Raw genomic sequence first — 21648 nt, 5'->3', positions numbered from 1 at the left:
TAGTCTTTTTGTAGTGTTACTATGGTCTTTCCCTGTTAACTTTTTTAGATTCTCCCAGATCAGTTTAGAATTTCCCTTTGCTTCACCAATTATGTTAATAAAAAAGTTTGCCTTGGCCTGTCTGATTTCTTTCATCACCTTATTTCTCAACATGGTAAACCTACGTCTGTCATGCTCTAATTTGGATCTTAGGGCTATTTTTAGATAATAATCTCGTTCTTTCATCAATTTCCAGATATCTCCATTTAGCCAAGGAAGAGTGCTCTTTTGGCCAGGTTTGGATTTGATTTTCTTTAGGAAACCGTTTAATGTAGTCTGGATTGTGGATAGAAAAACTTGACTATCAGCTTCCACGTCTGCATAGGACAGGAGATCATTCCAGTTAATTCCCTTAATTGCATTTTCAAAATAGCTTAATTCACTCTTAGGTATTCTTAGTTGATCAGGCTTTCTAACAGTAGAGAGGTTAAACCTGCTCTTAGACAGCTTTCTGGCTATAAGTGTCAGATTATGATCAGATAGCCCAGTAACCATATTGAATGATTTAGTCACTCTCTCTGGTTTATTACTGAACACCAAATCAATCTGTGTTTTAGAGCAACAAGTCACCCTGGTTGGCCCTTTAACTAGCTGTGTAAGGTCAAAGGTATTAGTGATCCGTTTGAGGGTTTTCCTACAACACTTGTCTTCATAATTAATGTTAAAATCTCCCATTAAGATGACCTCTTTCCCAAAATCACATTCCCCTAAGCATGTTATTAAACTGATCAAAAACACACTTTTGGTGGAAGGTGGCCTATACATTCCAATGAGGGTAAAATACATTTGGGGAGACAGTGTAATGTTCAGGCCAATACATTCTAGTTCATTATCACATGACCACTCAATTTGTTTACATCGGATATGTTCTTTAATATAAATCATCACACCCCCTCCTCTTCCTTCAGTCCTGTCTCTCCTGAAAACATTGTAGCCAGGCACAATGTCACGAGTTGCTAAGCCAGAACCCAGAAGCAGACCAGGACAAGGTAAGTTGAAACGAAGGTGAGTGTTTATTACAAATTCAAGAGTGATGCAGAATAATCCAGGGAACAGAGCGGGCGGCGTTGATTAGTTGTTGGGGGTGCAGTGGTTGATCCCATCCTGGGTCGGCAGCCGCCGACCACCAGGCAGAGGTTGGATGAAGGTTCCGGACGGGTGACTGCAGATGGAACAAAACGGGGGTAAGTAAGCAACAAACCAACACGGTGCAAAAACAACAAAACTAACGCTAGGCTCTAAGACTGATACTCTGTTAAACCTACTGTTCATGGCTAACGATCCGGCAGGGACTGGATGTTAGGCCAGAGCCTAAGAAGGGTGATGATCAGGACCAGGTGTGCAGATTGCTGATGGGATGCAGGTGCGGAAATCAAGAGAGCTCCCCGGAGCGTTCCCGAACCCTCGGGAAACTGGAGATCACGAACAGAAAAACTAGTCACCAGACAGGACCCGACTCAGACTGCCGGGATCGTTACAGTACCCCCCTCCGACCGAACGCCACCGGGCGGACTCCCGGAGCGCCAGGATGGAGGCGGTAGAAGTCACTGATGAGGTCAGCATCTAGGACCTGTCGCCGCGGAATCCAACTCCTCTCTTCAGGACCATACCCCTCCCAGTCCACGAGATACTGGAAACCCCGGCCCCGCCGTCTGGAATCCATGATGCGACGCACCGTGTAGGCAGGACCACCTCCGATCATCCGAGGAGGAGGAGGAGGAGGCGGAGGAGGCAACAGAGGACTGAGGAAGACAGGCTTGAGGCAGGAGACATGAAAGGTGGGATGGACTCTGAGCGTCCTCGGTAGTTTGAGTCGAACTGCCACTGGATTGATCACCTTCTCCACCACAAACGGACCAATGAACTTCGGTAACAACTTCCTAGACTCAGTCCGTAACGGAAGATCCCGTGTAGCCAACCAAACCCTATCTCCGATGGTATAGGTGGGAGCGGGGATCCGGCGACGATTCGCCTGGAGCTGATACCGGTCCGAAACTCTAAGGAGTGCCTTTCTGGCCCGATGCCAGGTCCGGTGGCAACGACGAATATGGGCCTGAACAGAAGGCACTGAGAGCTCCTTCTCCTGAGAAGGGAACAGGGGAGGTTGGTAGCCATACAGGCACTGGAAGGGAGACATCCCAGTGGCAGATGTAGGGAGAGTATTGTGGGCATACTCAACCCAAGGCAACTGAGAGACCCAGGAGGTGGGGTTGGAAGAGACCAGACAGCGTAGCGTGGATTCCATCTTCTGGTTGGCTCTCTCCGCCTGACCATTGGATTGGGGGTGAAAACCAGATGTGAGACTGACTGTAGCTCCAATGGCCAAACAGAAGGACTTCCAGACAGCAGAGGTAAACTGAGGGCCACGGTCGGAAACGATATCACTGGGCAAACCGTGGACCCTGAAAACCTCCCTAACCAGGATCTCGGACGTCTCCGAGGCAGAGGGAAGCTTGGCAATTGGCACAAAGTGGGCGAACTTGCTGAATCTGTCCACGATAGTCAGAACGACCGTGTTCCCCTCAGAAGCGGGCAACCCAGTGACGAAGTCCAGGGCCAGATGCGACCATGGTCGCCGGGGAATAGGAAGGGGGTGAAGTAGTCCAGAGCTGGGCCGATTGGTACTCTTATTCTGCGCACACACTGGACAGGCAGCAACAAAACCCAGAGTATCCTCGGCCATGGCAGGCCACCAAAACGCGTCTGCGAAGAAACGCCATTGTCCGAGCCACGCCAGGGTGACAAGCCATCTTGCTGGCGTGGGACCATTTGAGGACAGCAGGACGAACCGACTCAGGCACAAACAACCGACCGGGTGGACCGTTACCGGGACCGGGCTGAGTCCGAAGGGCCGCCAGCACCTCCTCCTCAATCTTCCACATAACTGCTCCCACGACGCAGTTCCGGGGGAGAATTGTCTCGGTCTTGGACCCACTCTCCTCCGTCTTGGAGAACATCCGGGACAAGGCGTCCGCCTTGCCGTTCTTAGATCCAGGTCGGACGTCAGGGAAAACTTGAATCGTCCGAAAAACAACGCCCACCTGGCCTGACGGGAGTTGAGACGTTTAGCCGATTGCACGTAAGCAAGATTCTTGTGGTCAGTCCAGACAATAAACGGTTGCTCCGCCCCCTCCAACCAGTGGCGCCACTCCTCCAAGGCAAGTTTCACCGCGAGAAGCTCCCGGTTACCCACATCGTAATTCCTCTCCGCAGGCGAAAGGCGACGAGAGTAGTAGGCGCAGGGATGGAGTTTACTGTCCGTGGAGCATCGCTGCGACAGGATGGCGCCAACTCCCACATCAGACGCGTCCACTTCAACGACGAACTGACGGGCCGTGTCCGGTTGAGAGAGAATCGGTGCGTTGGTGAATCGCCTCTTCAAATCCAGAAACGCTCGATCCGCCTCCGGATTCCACTTGAAGGTCCTGATACTGGAAGTCAAGGCAGTTAACGGAGCGGCCACACGGCTGTAATCCCGGATGAATCTGCGGTAGAAATTCGCAAACCCCAAAAATCTCTGGAGCTGCAATCTCGTACCGGGCTGGGCCCATTCCAGAACCGCTCTAACCTTCTCCTGGTCCATCCTAATCTCTCCCCTGGAGATGATGTACCCGAGAAAGGATGTCGTGTGGGCGTGAAACTCGCACTTCTCGGCCTTCACAAACAGGCGATTCTCCAACAATCGCTGCAGAACCTGCCGGACATGCTGGACGTGGTCGGAAGGTTCCTTCGAGAAGATCAGAATGTCATCCAGGTAAACAAACACAAAGAGACCGATCATATCTCTCAGGACGTCGTTCACCATACTCTGGAATACCGCTGGAGCATTGGTCAGTCCAAACGGCATCACCTGATACTCGAAGTGACCCATCGGTGTATTGAAACCCGTCAACCACTCGTCCCCTCTCTGATCCGGACCATGTGATACGCATTGCGTAGGTCTAGCTTGGTGAACACCGTAGCACCCTGTAAGGAGTCGAAGGCAGAACTCATCAAGGGCAGGGGATACTTGTTCTTGACCGTGATGTCATTCAACCCCCGATAATCAATACACGGTCGAAGAGAGCCATCCTTCTTACCCACAAAGAAGAATCCTGCCCCCAGGGGTGATGACGAGGGACGAACGAGACCAGCAGCTAGGGACTCCTTGATGTAGGTCTCCAAAGCCTCACGTTCAGGTCGGGAGATACTGTATAACCTTCCCTTGGGGTAGACAGCTCCAGGGAACAGGTTGATGGCACAATCATATGGTCGGTGGGGAGGGAGTGACAGAGCCTTCTGCTTACTGAAAACTTCCCCCAAATCGTGATATGTCTCGGGAACCAGGGACAAATCTGGGGGGTTTAGCCTCAATCACCTGACTGGGAACCGAATGGGGGCAGGCAGTCTTGAGACAGTTAGCATGACAATCAAGGCTCCAACTCGTTACCTTGCCCGTCACCCAATCGAACGTGGGATTGTGTTCCTTCAGCCAGGGGTATCCAAGGACCAGAGGAACATGGGAAGACGGCAGAATGAAGAATGAAATCATCTCAGAATGATTCCCCGACAACCGCATCTTAACCGGTTCAGTCCTCATCGTGATACGTGCCAGACTACTGCCGTTCAGAGTGGTCGCTTCAATGGCTTCCGGCAATTGCTCCTTGGAAAGCCCCAGCTGTTCCACCAACTCGGCATCAAGAAAGCTTCCATCGGCACCTGAATCGATAAAAGCGTTAATCGCTAAGCTCTGATTCCTGTTCACAAGGGTAGCCGGGAAACGGGGTCTGACAGAGGTACTGAGAGGTTGAAACTGGCTCGCTAAAAGTCCTCCCAACTTTAGCGAGCCGGGCAGTTTGACGACCGCCGGGAACAAGTGGAGATGTAATGTCCCGAGCTACCACAGTAGAGGCAGCAGTTGGTCTTACGTCTATGTTGACGCTCCTCCTTGGTTAACCCGTGCCGCCCCACTTGCATGGGTTCAGAATCGGGAGAGAGGACCTCTCCACTAATCCTTTGTGGTGGAGAATGATCGACGTGTTCTGGTCCACCACCCGACCCGACTGGGAACTGAGAAACTGATCGATTGGACGGACCCCATTGCTTCTCCCTCCTTCGCTCTCGGACTCGATTATCCACCCGAATAGACAAGGCTACCAAGCTGTCCAGGTCACTAGGCTCCGGATAGGAGATCAACTCATCCTTGAGCTGCTCCGACAGACCCTGGTAAAAGGCCGCTTGCAGAGACTCCTCGTTCCACCCACTCTCCACAGCCAACGTCTTGAACTCGATCACGAAGTCGGCCACGCTGCGAGTTCCTTGGTGAAGCGAAAACAGGCGCCTAGCTGCGTCCCTCCCTCGGACGGAATGGTCGAAGAGCTTCCTCATCTCGGCCGTGAACCCCTGGTATGAAGCCATGCAGGGTTCTTGTCGTTCCCAAACGGCTGAAGCCCACTCCAGCGCTCGACCACGCAGCAACGCAATCACAAAGGCTATCCTAGCCTTGTCTGTGGCATAAGAGTAGGGCTGTAGATCGAACACTAATCCACACTGCATAAGGAAGGAACGGCATCTTCCCAGCTCCCCCTCATATCTATCCGGCGTCGGAACCTTGGGCTCACGGAAGGACACAGCTCCAGAAGCGGCAGGCGAGATGGGTGAAACCGGTAGTGGATCCTCCACCGGAACCTTGCGTTGGTTCTGGACCTCCGTCAGACCGGTAGAAAGGTTCCGAACTGACAACGCGATCTCCTGTAGTACCGTGCTATGATGGCCCAACATCTTCTCCTGATGGGTAATGGCATGGCGAACAGAGTCCAGGTCCGCTGGGTTCATTACTGGCCGGATCGTTCTGTCACGAGTTGCTAAGCCAGAACCCAGAAGCAGACCAGGACAAGGTAAGTTGAAACGAAGGTGAGTGTTTATTACAAATTCAAGAGTGATGCAGAATAATCCAGGGAACAGAGCGGGCGGCGTTGATTAGTTGTTGGGGGTGCAGTGGTTGATCCCATCCTGGGTCGGCAGCCGCCGACCACCAGGCAGAGGTTGGATGAAGGTTCCGGACGGGTGACTGCAGATGGAACAAAACGGGGGTAAGTAAGCAACAAACCAACACGGTGCAAAAACAACAAAACTAACGCTAGGCTCTAAGACTGATACTCTGTTAAACCTACTGTTCATGGCTAACGATCCGGCAGGGACTGGATGTTAGGCCAGAGCCTAAGAAGGGTGATGATCAGGACCAGGTGTGCAGATTGCTGATGGGATGCAGGTGCGGAAATCAAGAGAGCTCCCCGGAGCGTTCCCGAACCCTCGGGAAACTGGAGATCACGAACAGAAAAACTAGTCACCAGACAGGACCCGACTCAGACTGCCGGGATCGTTACACACAATCAAAGCAGCAGATGGAGAATTTCTATGGAGCCATGTCTCTGAGAGGCAGAGAAAGTCAAGGTTGGAGTCTGTGAGTAGATGTTGAATTTGATCACTTTTTGGAATGACACTACGAATGTTCAAGTGCCCCCCTAGTAGTCCCTTGGGCTTAGCTCGTGGGTCCCAGATGACTCGAGAGTGATTGACACATTGAAAAAAGTTAAATTTTCTGTGTTTTCTGACGGCTGGGTTTAGGCCGTTTTGTTTCGTTTTGATTAGGGGCAGTTCGGTAGCGCAATTTACAATCCCTCCCGCCTGCACTGGATGCGAGAAACTAATTAAAACAGCCCGCACACCAGAAGCAGAGTCAGGGACCGCACACAGCAACCCCGGTATGCCCGAAGAGTCAAAATCCATCCCGGAGCCGGGTGAGCCGAGAGAAACCACAGGACCATAGCACTCACCCACCTCCACAGCGGCGACGATCAGTGGACGAGGCCATCCACCGCCCTCCACTCCGGTGCGTATCGCTGGCTCGGTGATGTTGGGCCCAGGATTGAGTTGCACATCCCCGGAGAGCAGGAGGGTAGTGAACAGGTAGTTTAACAGTTTCCGATAAATGTTGGACTTGTGTTTGTTGCGCCTAAGCGGCTCAGTAGAATAAGGAGCGAGGTAGACTTGGCCATTATTCAGAACATTATGGTATGCTGTGTACTGTCCGCTCCCGTGGAACGGTGAACCAATGTGTTTGTGTTTGGTGTTAATATTCTCCGGTAGTAGACTGATTGTGTCATCCCAGCAAGGACGCACTGAGATTATCAGTAGAGCAGCTACATAACTGACAATCATGGCAGAGTACTGGAGATAAAACACATAATTGCGCTTTAACTCTTTGCATGAGTTACTTAGCTGGGGTCGGCGTACACCTGATGGTTTAGATAAAATTACAGCATTCGAATGAGAAGCGGCACCTGCCGCACCACCCTGTCTTCCGTCCGCCATTTTGGTCATTTGCGGTTCAGCAGTTGTTCTTCCTTGTGGTAGCCCAATCAATTTCATTTGTCACATGCACCGGATACCACAGGTGTAGAGCTTAGGGATGTTTATCCTCAGCTTCCAGTGATCATCCAGGAGGGTGATTATTGCATCAGAGATGAAGATGAACGAATAATAGATAGAGGACAAGCAGAAACGACCAGAAAGATGAATCCAAAACTCCAGAAGTAAGAAAAACCGAGATGTCTGGAAACTAAGAGAAGAATACAGTGAGGCCAAGGAAAAAGGCCACTAGTAAGAAGATGATGGAAGATGATATGTCGAGGACAGAACTTAGAATATAAGCTGTTGAAGAATCCTGATATGTCAACAACAAGAAAGAACAAGAAGAAGAAACTCTCAAAAAAACTCAATCATACAACTGGTGAAGAAGGAGAAGAGAAGCTTTGGTTATGAAGAATCAGAGTGAACCAAATCAACAATCACTGCTACAGCTTCAACTGAACAAGGCCAACCGCAATTGTACCAGCCACCAAGGGCGGTACCAGGTGTTTCATATCCACAGCCAGTTTCTGGACAGACACAGAGTTGGAGAGGAAGAGGACGAGAAGGTTTAGAAGGAGGAGGAAGATTTCAGCTACACTTCCAGCAACTTTCAGAAGAGTGTTATAATTGTGGACAGGTTGGTTACTTTACCTGTGAGTGCAATGCGCCAGGAGGAAACAACAGAGGAAATTTCTGAGGAAGATGAAGGAGCAAGTGAAGATCACCTGTTCTCCAGGTGAACCCTAAGGATTCTAGAGCCTAGAAGATACGAAGGGGGGTGTCAGCTGATATCATCGATTAGAGAAGAAGAGAAAATATCTAACAATTGAAGTAAAAACAGGGGACTATGAGAAGTGATAGTGAATAGTGGAAAAGCTTTTATCTGTGTTGAGCCTAAAGAGGTTAAACATCTCACTATGTAAAATTAACTAATTAGGATAGGGAGTTGAGGTAGTAAAACAGCTAATTACTCTTAAGGAACCAATTGAGCTCTTCTATAAAAAATCAAAGAGAAATTAAAATAGACATACTAATATTAGAACATATACCTATGCATTGTGGGAAAGAGATGCATTGTGTAAATTGAACTGTACAATAAGATGTACACTAGACGGCTGTCTGGTAGAAGATTTTAAAAAGAATAGGGTTTTTGGGAATCATATTTGCTTAAAAAGATAATATCATAGGAAGGATGATAATCTATTAGACTGCCTATTAGACAATCTGTCTGAAGAATAAAGTTAAAAGGGGTGACTGTTATTCTTGGTTACATTCCTACACCAAGAGATTTCAAACTAGGCTAAAAGGTGTTTAGTCGTTTGCCAAGTCTGTGTGTAAATAAGTCAGAAGCAGGTGGGGACTTCCCGATCACATATTCTAAAAAATTTGGTGGTAAAGGGATTTTGTGAATAAATCAGTGGAAAAGGTTTTTAAAGGTTAGGAGAAAAGATTAGATTAAAAAAGTTAGGAGATCTAGGGTTGAAGGAACTCTAAGACAGTAAGCTAAGTTTCAAAGTTAATAGTAAGAGAGAGAGAACAGGAGTGAAGGACATTTTAGAGTTTAGTGGGAAGATAGATATGGTAGGAGTTTAGATCTGTTAGGAGCAGATGCATTGAGAAAGTATGCGTTGTTGAATGATAAGAGAAGATTAAGGGTGATTGAGTATCTATACTTACAGTTCCCAGCAGGAAGATCAAGGTAATTGTTGGTGTATTTTTTTATAATCAAAAGGTTGAAAGTCAGGGATTAGAGGTAGGACTGAGAGCTAAAAAAGTGACACTAGTGGTGATAGAGGGAAATACAAGTAAGGAGTTAAAAGTCTTAGGGAAAATAGATGAAGTAACAACAATGACATTAACACTTCAGCATATTAAAACAACAGTGAGAAGCAATTTAACTCTTTCAACATTGATAGTTATTAAAGCCATAAATATATCGCATTTGATTATAAGGGAACCAATAGCTCCAGCAGCAATTTTAGAGGAACAGACTGTTATTAGGGTTAAAATAGGAAAGCAGATAGTGGTAGTGAACAATATAGATTCATCTGAAATAGTGAAGGATACTATCATGGAGTTACAGGATGAGGTCTTTGATTTTAATGACAGACAAGGAGAGGTATCTGATCAGTACCGCTCGTTAGGGAAGAGAGAAACTAAATGGGACTTATGGGTTTGATTCTTCTGTTGTGAAAATTAAAGATGGATGGGCAGGTAGGAATCTTTGGTTCCAGCAGCTAGCTCATTCTGTAAGATCAGTGAGGAATCTTGAGGGTCCATGTCTGTTGAGAATTCCAGCACCAAACATTTTAGAGACGGTCGCTCGACCTCTATCAAGTATGTGTCAATCTTATGCTTTGTCATGACTGTTGTATCAGCAACAATCATTAACAGATAAAATAATGTCGTTGTCAAAACATTTGTTTAAGCCTAGGTTTAAGTGTTATTGGGTTAAGTGAATTACCCTGTGGTAATTTGTTAGATGGGAAGGAAAATCACTTAACAGCGAACCCTGAAGCATTGGAGGTGAAACCAGTGAGGGCTAAAGGTTGTTTTTGTTCTAATAAAACATATGATGTAAGGGGTATGTTTATGGGAATATCAGATTGTGATGATTATATGATAACTTTGGGTATGCATGACCTTAAGGGTAATAATGAGAAATATAATGTTACTTTTTATGTTCCAGTTAGTAAGAAGAGCAGGACTTTGATGGTTAAAATATTAGCTTTTGCCTGACAATGTGACTATTGGGAATTTTAGAGATAGTTGGAGGGTTTGTGGTGATAAAACGTATATATTCTTACCCTATGGATGGACAGGATGTTGTTACATGTCAACGTTGAAGCTTCCATATGAGTTTCTACCATTATAAGAGGGGTAGCACCGGACACAGATAAATCTGATTCTAGGTTTGGAAGTAGGGTGAAAAGGGTCATGGCGACATTTCATAGTCTTGACGCCTATCATTGGAGGATAAGGCTAAGAGAGAAGGGGGGACTTTTTCCATGGTATGGTGTAACATTTTTGGCAGATCATATTGATAATATTAGCTATACTTTGATTCCAGATAGTTCAGATAGTATCACTATGCGTTGAAATATATAAGGGATGCGTTTGGGAGATCTGAAGGAGCTGGATGGTCAGCGAAGACTTGGTTGCAAGATCAGTTAGGCCCAGTAGGAGCAGTAATGGTTCAGATTTTAATAGCAGGTTTGATAGCACTGTGTGTGATGTTTGTAATTTGTTACTGACCTTTGAGAAAGCTATGATATTGAAATAGGTTGGAGTTGTGATGCCTGGAGACAACACTCAGATGCCGTTGTTGACTGTTCCTGATCTGGATGAAGAGGGACAAGTGGGACTGGATGGAGTATTGATGATAAATATCCTTTTTGAATATTTGATCATTTTTCCCAAAAAGAATTTCAATATTAGGGTGATTTTAGTATGATTTTATGAATAAAAGGGGGGAAGTGTATGAATGAATCACATTATCCTATTTCATTATTCTATCATTTATATTGATTCATACATCATTTATATATAATTTTTATATTCTTAGTTGATATTGATGTTTTAATTTGAAAATGTTGTTTTGCAAAAGATACTGTTTGGTCTTTTCTTTTCTTCCAGAAGCATTTGGGGGAAAGTGTAAAGATTGAAATACTCAAACAAGGACAATATGAAGGGACAATATGAAAGGACAATGACTGGAGGAGATGGAACAGGGAAGGTGTGGAAAGGTTCCCATTCCATCATCAACAATGCATTGGAAGAGGAGACTACGGGGGAGATGAAGTGTAGTGGACTACATTCCAGTGTCTGCAATGAAATATAGACATATTTGCATGTGTAATACATAATTTGTGTCATAGTCTTAGGTATTACTTTGTGTAGAATGATATTTGATGTTATTGGATACATGTGGGGATCTTAGATGGTTTTGTTTATTTCATGAATGCTTAGGGACAGGGAGTCTAGGCAGGGATAGAAGTCCACTATAGGGTCCGATGGGTTGACCAGCCTTGGTGTGGACATTTTGGATAGTATTTTGTTTGCAGGGGCTTACATGTGTATTTAATTGCATCATAGTTTCAAATGCATTGATAAGGATTTATGAGTTTATCTGGAGTATCTAGGTGGTTGCCTGGGGCAGAGGGACCGTGAGAGAATTTTACTGTCTTGATTGATGGATAGATATCTGGAACGATGGCTGCCAGACAGTTTTTCGCTCTCACACTCCATAAAGATTTGTTCATATTTCATAGTAATGTATTCACACTTCATAAACATTTATTCATATTTCATAGAAAGGTATTTACACTCTAGAGAATAATGTTTTTGGTTTAATGTTAAAGATACTCAATAAGATGAATTGTTACTTGTCATAATCCTATTCTGTTTGTTTTCGAGACTGTTTAGTCTCGAAGGGGGGAATGTCGTATATGAAGATTATGACGTTGTTAATGTTTTAAGTGGAATCGGAGAGAATCTATATTTTAGTTCAAAAGTAGCCAGTTGTAGGGTGACGCCCCAGGGGAGACAGGTGATTGGACAGCAGAGGGAGCAACCCATATTTTCGCATTGTTTATAAGTATGGGCTAGACGAAGAAGAGGTTAGAGCGACCATTGCAATCTGGGAAGCCGCTCTCCGGGTGTCATAATATAATATAATATGCCATTTAGCAGACGCTTTTATCCAAAGCGACTTACAGTCATGCGTGCATACATTATTATTTTTTTGTGTATGGGTGGTCCCGGGGATTGAACCCACTACCTTGGCGTTACAAGCGCCGTGCTCTACCAGCGGAGCTACAGAGGACCAAATGACATCCGTCATGACATCCGTCACTTATGCTGACATCTTGTGATATGAATAAACCTTATGATCCAAGTTCAGTATGAGCAGACTCCTTTGTTTATCAGCAATAATTGCCAGCATTTAATCGATACGACACCCTGTACTAGGTGCAGACACATTTATGAAAGCAAAGACAAGGTCATTGATTTTGGCTCTAACCATTAACAACCTACCCTTACACACCTCTTTTGCTACCCCTGCACTAAGATTTCTGCCATGGCTCAGCACCTGCGCCCCCTTCCACCAGACCCCCAATACACTTCATTAATCACATCACTGTGTGTCTCTTGCTAAAATAATCACGTTTAAATGTTTTGGTTTGACATATTCCCCCAGTCTCTGCCGCCGTTCATGTTAAGGAAGTCTAACCGTGAAATCTCCATAAGAGATGGGAGGGAAATCACCACAATCAGAAACTAGTAGAGAAGCCCATAAAGCTGCCATGCCAGAAAAAAACATCAATTTAAGTAGATTCTGAAGACATGTCCTTAAGAACCCATGACCCATTTTCTCAGCCTAAACCACTTCCTGGGTGAGAGGACACTAAACCCCTCATTCTTCATCACGTGTTGTACTGACCTTACAAACCTTCCAGGATCAATCAAATAAGACTCCAGCAGAACCTTCTTTTTCCCCTTTAGTCTCCATCAGGAACCTAGAAAGTTCTCTCACCGTATATACTGGGCCCTCAGCCTGACTGGCTGTCAGCTCTGGATCCAATGAGCCGTCTGAAAACGAGGCCTCCTCCTCCGCTCCCGCAGACTCACCTCCCCCCTCTTCCTCCTATATTGGCACGGTACTGTCGTCCTCCTCCTCCCCAGTCTGCCCCCCTGCACTTCCCCCCTGATCAGAGCCTCTTCCCCAATGACAGCCAATATTTCCTGGGATGAGCCCACCAAACCTTTGTCGACCGGAGTCTTCAGCAACCTGCCTCTGCTCACGAAGCCATAGCAAATGAATTGAAGCGAACCATCTGCCTCTTCTGACTGGAATGATCCTTAGAATTCAATTTTCCCTAAATGGCACCAAAAAATGTCAACTTTTTATTTCACCACTACAATCTGTTTTTAGGATGAAACAGAAAAAAATAAGTAATAAATAACAACTGGTGTAGAAAGTAAACATCCACACCTTGATGGTGCCAAGTGTGCTTATGTCTGCATTACCAGGAAGTAGGGAAAAATGTTAACTTCTGACTATTTCTGGTCTAGCGATCGATGACAGCAGAGTACGCTGCCCAACCTGATGTCATTAGAAAGAGGAGATTATACTGATTAAAATGGTGTCCGACATGAAAAAAACTAAATATACACATTATGAGATATTTTCCCGAAATATACCAGCATGCCTCTCCATTGGAAAACAATGGGGGAGCTCAGAGTTCCAAGGGCAAAAAGTAATTGGGGGCTAGCGTTTGATGACAACGGAGTACGCTGCCCAGTCTTACATCATTACAAAAGGAGATTATCCTGATTCAAATGGTGTAGAACTTTAAACCATTAAAATAAATACATATATTTGACATAATTGGTGAAATAAACAGACATGTCCCTATTTCCCCAAAACAATGGCAGTCTGAAAGTTCTAAGATCAGTATTTTATTTAACCAGCTTACCATTTATCTACGACCATTTGCCTTTTTTGTGTTTAACATTTTGTGATTTGTAATCTAGCGGTTAAGAGCGTTGGGCAGTAACCGAAAGGTGGCTGGTTCGAATCCCCGAGCCGACTAGGTGAAAGATCTGTCGATGTACCCTTGTACAGATTTAGGCACATAACCCTAGTCGTTCTGAATAAGAGCGTCTGCTAAATGACTCACATGTAAATGTAAACTAGGCCTCTGTGAAAGCGTGGCAATAACTTATTAACTTTACATTATTCACAGACAGACTCCTCTGAAGGCAGGCAGGCAGCACACTCCTGAAAACGAACTGCTCAGCAAAGCAAAGGCTCTTTTGAGAGCTACCAGTTTTATATAGAAAGCTCATTTTCAGTGTCTGTATCCAGTGTCTGTCTTTATGTTAAGGGGGTGATAATGACAACCATCTAAATATATATATATATTTTGAATATATAATTAACTAAATGTATGGTGTTTTTGGTTAATGTCAGTTTCATTGTTTGTTATGCTATAAATTGTTATTTTATGGTTGTAAGTGATAAAATGAACTAGAACATTTTATATTTCGCAATTCCGAGTAATTATTACTTTAGTAAGTATATACACTTTATTCAGTACTACTGCAATTGCTTAATAATTCCAATAGATGGCAGCATAAGACCACGAATGAAATTTCAGAAGCTTAGTTTAGTTCTCTCCCTGGATATACCACCACTCCCCCTCACAGGAAAACTCCTGCGCAAGTGAGTGGCATGATGAGGTTCATTTCCTAACCTTGAGGGTTGCATGATGTAATTTATTGGCGGGCTGGAAGATGCACTCGTCTTTTCTATTCCGAGGCTGTTTACTCCAAATATGAGATATTAAGAAGATTTTTATAATGCATGTTAACTAGGGTTGAGGTTAGCGCATCTGACTAGTGATTATTTGGCCGGGGTTCAATACCTGCTATAGTTCATATTTTGTTGCTCTCCCAAAAGCAACACAGGCCTAATACGAGATATATAGCTAACTGTGAAGTAATGAGTGACAATTTTAGAAAATGATGGGACATAGTGTTTGGTTGCATGCTATTTTATAGTCAATCATATTGCTGCTTGTAGCCTATAACTGATGCTTCATGGTAATTCACGTAAAGACATTGGTGAGGCAGCTGAGAAATAAAGTGTATTTTTCTTATAAATTCTGTAGATCAGTCTCAAACCTGCCCCACCTATGACATGCCAATTGCTGGACTTTCACATAGAGGTTACTAGGTCACACCCAGTTCAAACCACATTTAAAAAATAAAACATATGTGTTGTTTATCAAGTGTTCTGCCTTGCAATAATACATATAATAAAATGACTAATAAAGGTTACATAGGTTTTATTTAAAAAATAACAATAAATGCTTTTTAGTACTATAATGGTATTTACTAACATAAAAGTATTACTAAAATAGTTTATAAACGTGTTCTAGGCTACCCTACCCTAGAATTAGGGTTAGGGGTTAGAGTTAAGGCTAAAATAGGTAATAAGTAGGGTTAGAGTTTCTGTATAGCACTTTGTGACATCTGCTGATGTAAAAAGGACTTTATAAACACATTTGATTGATTGATTGTTAGGTTTAGGGTATTTAAAGCAACAAAATGAATAGGTTTATAGCTCTCTTGCTCCTCCCTGTGGCCTTCTGTGGTACTACATACCTCATTCACGACACTTGCTAGGCTCATTATCTGAGGTAGCAACTGTGTCAGATCTATAAATTAATGAGCTACACCTATCCATTTAGTTTACAACTCAGTGAACCTGCGCAGCATTCGCTCAATTCAATGCCTACGAACTTACAGATTTCGACGCATATCAAATTACCCAGCAGTAATATAGAAAAAATTTAAAGGTTATTTCTTAATTGAAATTTTTTTTATTATGGCTGTTTAAAATCTTCCACATCTTGAAAAAGAGGACAGACATGAGTTTTGTTTAGGTTACACACCTTTTTCTGAAAGAAAATATGATTAACTGTGACCAGAAAATGTTTAATGTTTGATTGCTATGCGCCAACCATACGTAGCACTGTGGGTCACCACAACATGTACCCAGCTGAACAGTGAGTTTGCTCACCAAGTAGTCATAACCTTGTTAATTATAAGTTACCTGAAGTGAAGCTACAATATTAATACGGGCTGGTCTCATTACCAGCAATAGTGAAGCTGGCATTGTGACGCAGAACAATGGGCTGGGAATAGAACTTTCATTAGGCAAGTTGGTGCAACAGAGCTCAATACAACTAATAGGAGCTGGCAGGGTGAAACATGCCCTATTATTTCTAAACTACGGCAAGCATCTGGGACATATGGTAATATTATGAAACTGGGCTTCATGGCGGATGCAATGAAGTAGTTTTATCAGAAAAAGGCGTTCAAAATGTATTGTGTCCAGCCTAGTCCTAGCCCCCGCTGCCGGCTGGTCGCGCTTGTCTGCACTAACATTATGCCATACATCCCCACACTAGAAACACCCAAAACTATCTGTGCTAGCAAACCCTGCGTTCCACCCCTCCCCTGCGTAACCTTGAAGATTGTTAAGAAACAAATATTGGTCTACGAAAAGAGACAACATGTTTAACGGACTACACTTGCCACCCAGCCGAGAGCACACGAAAACCACTTGCAAAATTACCAAAACGAACCAACTACTTGCGGTCTGTTCGTAAGTAATAAACGGAGGCTGATTAGCCACCACAACTCTTGTCGAAAGAGGCGAAATCTGCAACAACACACCGCTCACAAAAATTCCACTCGCAACAAGACAAACCTTTTTCATTAACACGACCACCGCCTTGTTCATTCTGGATGCAGAGTGCATATGTTCTGCTCCAACCTGTTCGCCGACCATGAGCAAAACTTCCTCCACACCTTTTTCCGGAACGCACCCGAAGCGACAGCGTTTCTTCTCCACTCGGTTGAGGCCATCACGCCGCCCTAACAAACTACCCCTACTCCTACTCCCCGCTCAACTCTAAACGATAAACAGTGGAAACCAATAAACAAACCCTCCACCATGAGAAAATACATTCAGAAAATACGCAAGAACCAAAAGAAAAAAGAATAGTAGCCCTGCTCACGAACCACAAAACCAACTTCTTCTTCTATGACATAATGGCGGTCCACAAACCAACGTTAAAGTGTGGTGGAGTGTGTGGTCAATCACGGTTTACAACATTTCTAAATCCTCCTACCTAACTCAGTACTTCTGAGAAAATTAAGAAGAGCCCTACTAACTTCTAATAGACCCTCCCCCATCCCCAAAATCCCTTCCAAACCCCCCCAACCCCGTCCAACCTCAATGACCCTACACTTCAATCTTTCCCTCTCTTCAACATACTTACAACAATATAACAACACATGCTCCACCGTTTCATCGACCGTACCCTCCAGACACAAACCATTCCCATGCTTGCCAACCAGATGTAATGACGAGATCAATGTACAATGTTCTAAGCGCAATCGAGTAAACACCACCTCTTCCTTCCTAATCTGACCTTTGAATCTTGGTCCATCGACCTTTCTGTAAAACTGTAACCTATTCATATAAATGCCGGCCCTTGTGCTCAGAGTACCATCTCTTCTGCCACACATCTATCAAAATGGCTCTGATCTTACATTTGGCCTCACCTCTACCCAGTGGAACATTAATATCAATTATATCTCATTTCAAAGCTCTTTTAGCTAACTGGTCTACAATTTCATTCCTTTCCACACCCAAATGTGTTGGGACCCAGCAGAATCTCTTTACTACACCTATTCTCTGAATTCTCCATAATAACATTAATACCTCCAATAGCAGGTAACTCCTATTAGATTTACCAGATGATAAACTATTCAATACAGACAAAGAATCTGAGAATACTATAATTCTAACAGGTTGTACGTCCTCCACCCACTGGAGGGCAACTATTATCGCCAACAGTTCAACTGAGTATACTGACAGTTCATCTGTTAGTCTTCTACATATCTGCACATCAAATTCAGGAATGTAAACGCCTGCTCCTGTGAGCCCACTATCTGGGTCCTTGGATCCATCTGTGAAAAGCGGTAAAAAAGCATAAAAACTTCTACCAATGTAATTGTCAACCAGTTTCACTATATTACTGACTTCTGAACAATCTTTCCTTTTCTCTACCAAGGTTAGATCAACAACAGGGTCTGGGAGTAACCATGGAGGAACATCCCCTATCACCACAGAAGGGCCAACCTCCAACTCCCTCAAACCACTCTCATCAGCAAGCTTTCCAACTGTCCAACCAAAACCACTGCCTTGTCTACTAGTATATTACAATTGTCTGTCAGCACCCTATTCATAACCAGAGACCCACACAACCAACTACCGCGAAAGTTAATGAATGAGAGAGACAGAGACATCGTTACAACACTGTACATAGCCATAATATAATGGTTCTTCTTCTTTGGAGTTTAACGGCGGTTGGCATCCAATATGTTGCATTACCGCCCCCAACTGGACTATAATATAAATCCATTATACTTTGTTATACAAAATGGGAAAAGGGGAAATTATAATAATACAAAAAACACCCTTCCAACTAACCCTAAACTCATTAAATACCCATTACCCCATTCCACTACTTTGACCATATCTGCTCCTGCACCATGCCAACGGCCTGGGAGGACGGGACACCACCACTCAACAAACCCTGGAACTCTTCTGAAGTCTAATCTTGTATGCCCAAATACTTCTCTGCAGCTGCCACCACAACATCTATTTTCTGTGATTTACGTTCCATTTCTGCGGTACAGTTGATAACCATTGCTATGAACTCTAAGAAGCTATCTTTACTGAAGCATATATCACTCGTTGGCCTATCCCTCTGTGCTGGCACAGATCTACTACTCACAGGGACCCTCTCAGGATCTCTCACCCTTGACCCATCCTCCTCTACTTTCTTCACTGCCTCAGCATATGACACCTTCTGCACTACTCTGACTCTAGCCACCTCAACCTGCCTCTCTCGCACCGGACACTTCCAATCCCCAGCAACATGGGCATCCCAACAGTTGACACACACAACTTTATCCACCGAAACTACACAAACCTCTATCCCATGCCCTCCTGCACACTTCCCACATCTTGGAATCTCCCTCCTACAAACTGCTGCAACATGACCATAAACGTTGCACCTGAATCAGCACAGTGGATTCGCCACAAAAGCTCTAACAGGATAACTTATATATCCTAACATGACTTTATCGGGTAAAGACTCAAAACTCAAAAGGACTGACAGTGACTCCTCTGTTTCACCACGCTCAACACGGGGTCTGCGTCCCACCAAACGGCGGGAATCACAAACACCAGGAATCTTCATTTTCAATTCCTCCACTTCTACACTTAATGCTATCCCAGAAATCACTCCTTTCAATGGTGCCCTGTTCCTAAGAGCAAAGCAAGAAACAGATCATGACCCAAGTTGCGTGACACGGAGCGCCCACTCCCTCTGGTCAGAAGAAACACAAACAAATATCACAAGTCCACTACAGGTTACCTTCACTGATTAAACTGCACCCAACTCCTTTCCCACCCACCCTGAAACCACAAATGGATCTGCCAAAAGGTATGGATCCACTTTCTCCAAAAATGTAACTCCTACTGCACCAGATTCTTCTTTATCATGTCCATTGATGCCAGGCTCTGGTTCTGAGCTATTCACCACACCTTCTACCTCACTTAAGTCTCCCTCATTCATTTCCATTTCACCTCCAGAACTCGGTCTGACTCACTCTGTTTTCACTTGAATTATAACGTTTGTGTAACGTTTACTGTTAATTTCTGATCATTGATTTCACTTTCGTTTATTATTTATTTAACCTGCTTTGGTAATGTAACATGTTTCCCATGTCAATAAAGCCCATTTAATTGAATTGAGAGAGAGTGAGAGAGAGAGAGAGCTCTGTTAATGTATAGCGGACATGAGTCACTCATGGTTACTCATGGTTATGTGATGAGGTAGCCCACTTGTGACTTTAAAATCAGTGTCGGCCCATTAGGGAATCTCCTCTTGGTGTAACATAATAATATATAATATGCCATTTAGCAGACGCTTTTATCCAAAGCGACTTACAGTCATGTGTGCACACATTTTTACGTATGGGTGGTCCCGGGGATCGAACACCCAAGATGTTGGTTTCTCCCGCAGTAGACCCGGGTTCATATCCCGTCAGTTACATTAAGCCGTGTGTTCTCTGAAAGGGGTCCTGTTTCCAACAGTGGGGTCAGTGGGATTAGATAGAGGCCTGTCTCTCTCCCTCTCTCTGACTGGAGGAGAGAAGTGAAATGGTGTGTCTCCTCTGGTCAACAATACTCACCTTGAGAGACTCCACAGCCTGTTGGAGCTCCTTCAGCTCCTTCTCTCTCTCCTGGAATCTCTGCTGGACCTTCTGCTGACTCATCCCCAGCTGCCTCTGTGGAGAATCACTCTTCAATGAGCTATCAAGCTTTATTTGTCCACTAGATCAATAGTATAGTAATGTGACATAGGGCACATAGAGAGGAAGGTATATAATCTTGAGGAAGTCACTTTCCAATATTATATTTGTTTATCTTGCTATGTGATAGATTATAGTTTTTATGGTAGGCGTACACGTATCAAAGGGTTAAGGCTGAACTTTGGACTTATAAAAGGGCATTCAGAATGATAATAGTGTTTGACTTTAGAAAATGGTGATACATTTGGATCAAACTCAATATACTCAAGGTTTGTGTTCATATTTATTCTGCAGAGGATTGATTTCATTTGAATGATCTCATATTCAAACAGCCTTAGTTCCTACTGTATCTTTAATTATTTGTTTATCAGACAGTCACCAACAAGTAGTTCTGGTCTTACCTGTTTCTCAGTCCTCTCTGCTGCAGCTGACACTGTATCATGGCCTTTATGTTCATCCATCACACACTGATAACAGATACACTGCTGATCGGTACGACAGTAAACCTCCAGCAGTTTGTCATGATGAGAGCAGATCTTCTCCTGTAGTTGTGCGGTGGCTTTGACCAGCTTGTGCTTCTTCAAAGCAGGAGATTCATAGTGAGATTGGAGGTGAGTCTCACAGTAAGAGGCCAGACACACCAGACAGGACATGAGGGCTTTCCGCTTTCTGGTCCCAGTGCAGACATCACACGCCACATCTCCAGGTCCAGCATAGCACAGAGCAGGAGGGGGAGCAGCCTGGAGTCCTGTCTTCTTCAGTTTCTCCACCACTTCAGCCAACATATTATTTTTCCTCAGATTAGGCCTTGGAGTGAAGGTCTCTCTGCACTGAGGACAGTTACAGACCCCTTTCAGAACATCCTGATCCCAGCAGCCCTCAATACAGCTCCTACAGTAACTGTGTCCACAGGGAATAACCACCGGCTCCTTCAGTAGATCCAGACAGACAGAACAACAGAACTGGTCCTGGTCCAGCAGAACTCCCTGCTGAGCCATTTGGACGGTGGTTCACTCTCACACAGACAGACGACACAGAGACTCAGATCAGTTTCGTTTCCTCAGAAGAAAGTTTGTGGGACTTCCTGGTTCTGCCAGAAGGGTGGGGTTAGAGGGAGGGAGGGGTTAGAGGGAGAGAGAGAGAGAGAGAGAGAGAGAGAGAGAGAGAGAGAGAGAGAGAGAGAGAGAGAGAGAGAGAGAGAGAGAGAGAGAGAGAGAGAGAGAGAGAGATCTGTACGCAATGTTAATAGAG

At 44.5% G+C, this 21648-nt stretch overlaps 1 protein-coding gene across 1 annotated transcript in view; it reads right to left on the bottom strand.

Moving 5' to 3' along the window:
- Positions 1-21395, bottom strand: part of LOC123483228 (E3 ubiquitin-protein ligase TRIM47-like) — a 31360-nt gene extending 9965 nt beyond the window's left edge. The window contains exons 1-2 of the mRNA XM_045212752.1: positions 20799-21395; positions 20278-20373 (exon numbers count right to left, since the gene is read on the bottom strand). Coding sequence (XP_045068687.1) covers positions 20278-20373; positions 20799-21395 — 693 coding nt within the window. The remainder of the gene's footprint in view (positions 1-20277; positions 20374-20798) is intronic.
- Positions 21396-21648: the final 253 nt, after the last annotated feature.

The sequence above is a fragment of the Coregonus clupeaformis genome, unplaced genomic scaffold (assembly GCF_020615455.1).
Source record: "Coregonus clupeaformis isolate EN_2021a unplaced genomic scaffold, ASM2061545v1 scaf0048, whole genome shotgun sequence".
Lineage (NCBI taxonomy): Eukaryota > Metazoa > Chordata > Actinopteri > Salmoniformes > Salmonidae > Coregonus > Coregonus clupeaformis.
Note: the sequence above shows the minus strand (reverse complement) of the source record. Positions and strands in the feature narration are given on the sequence as shown.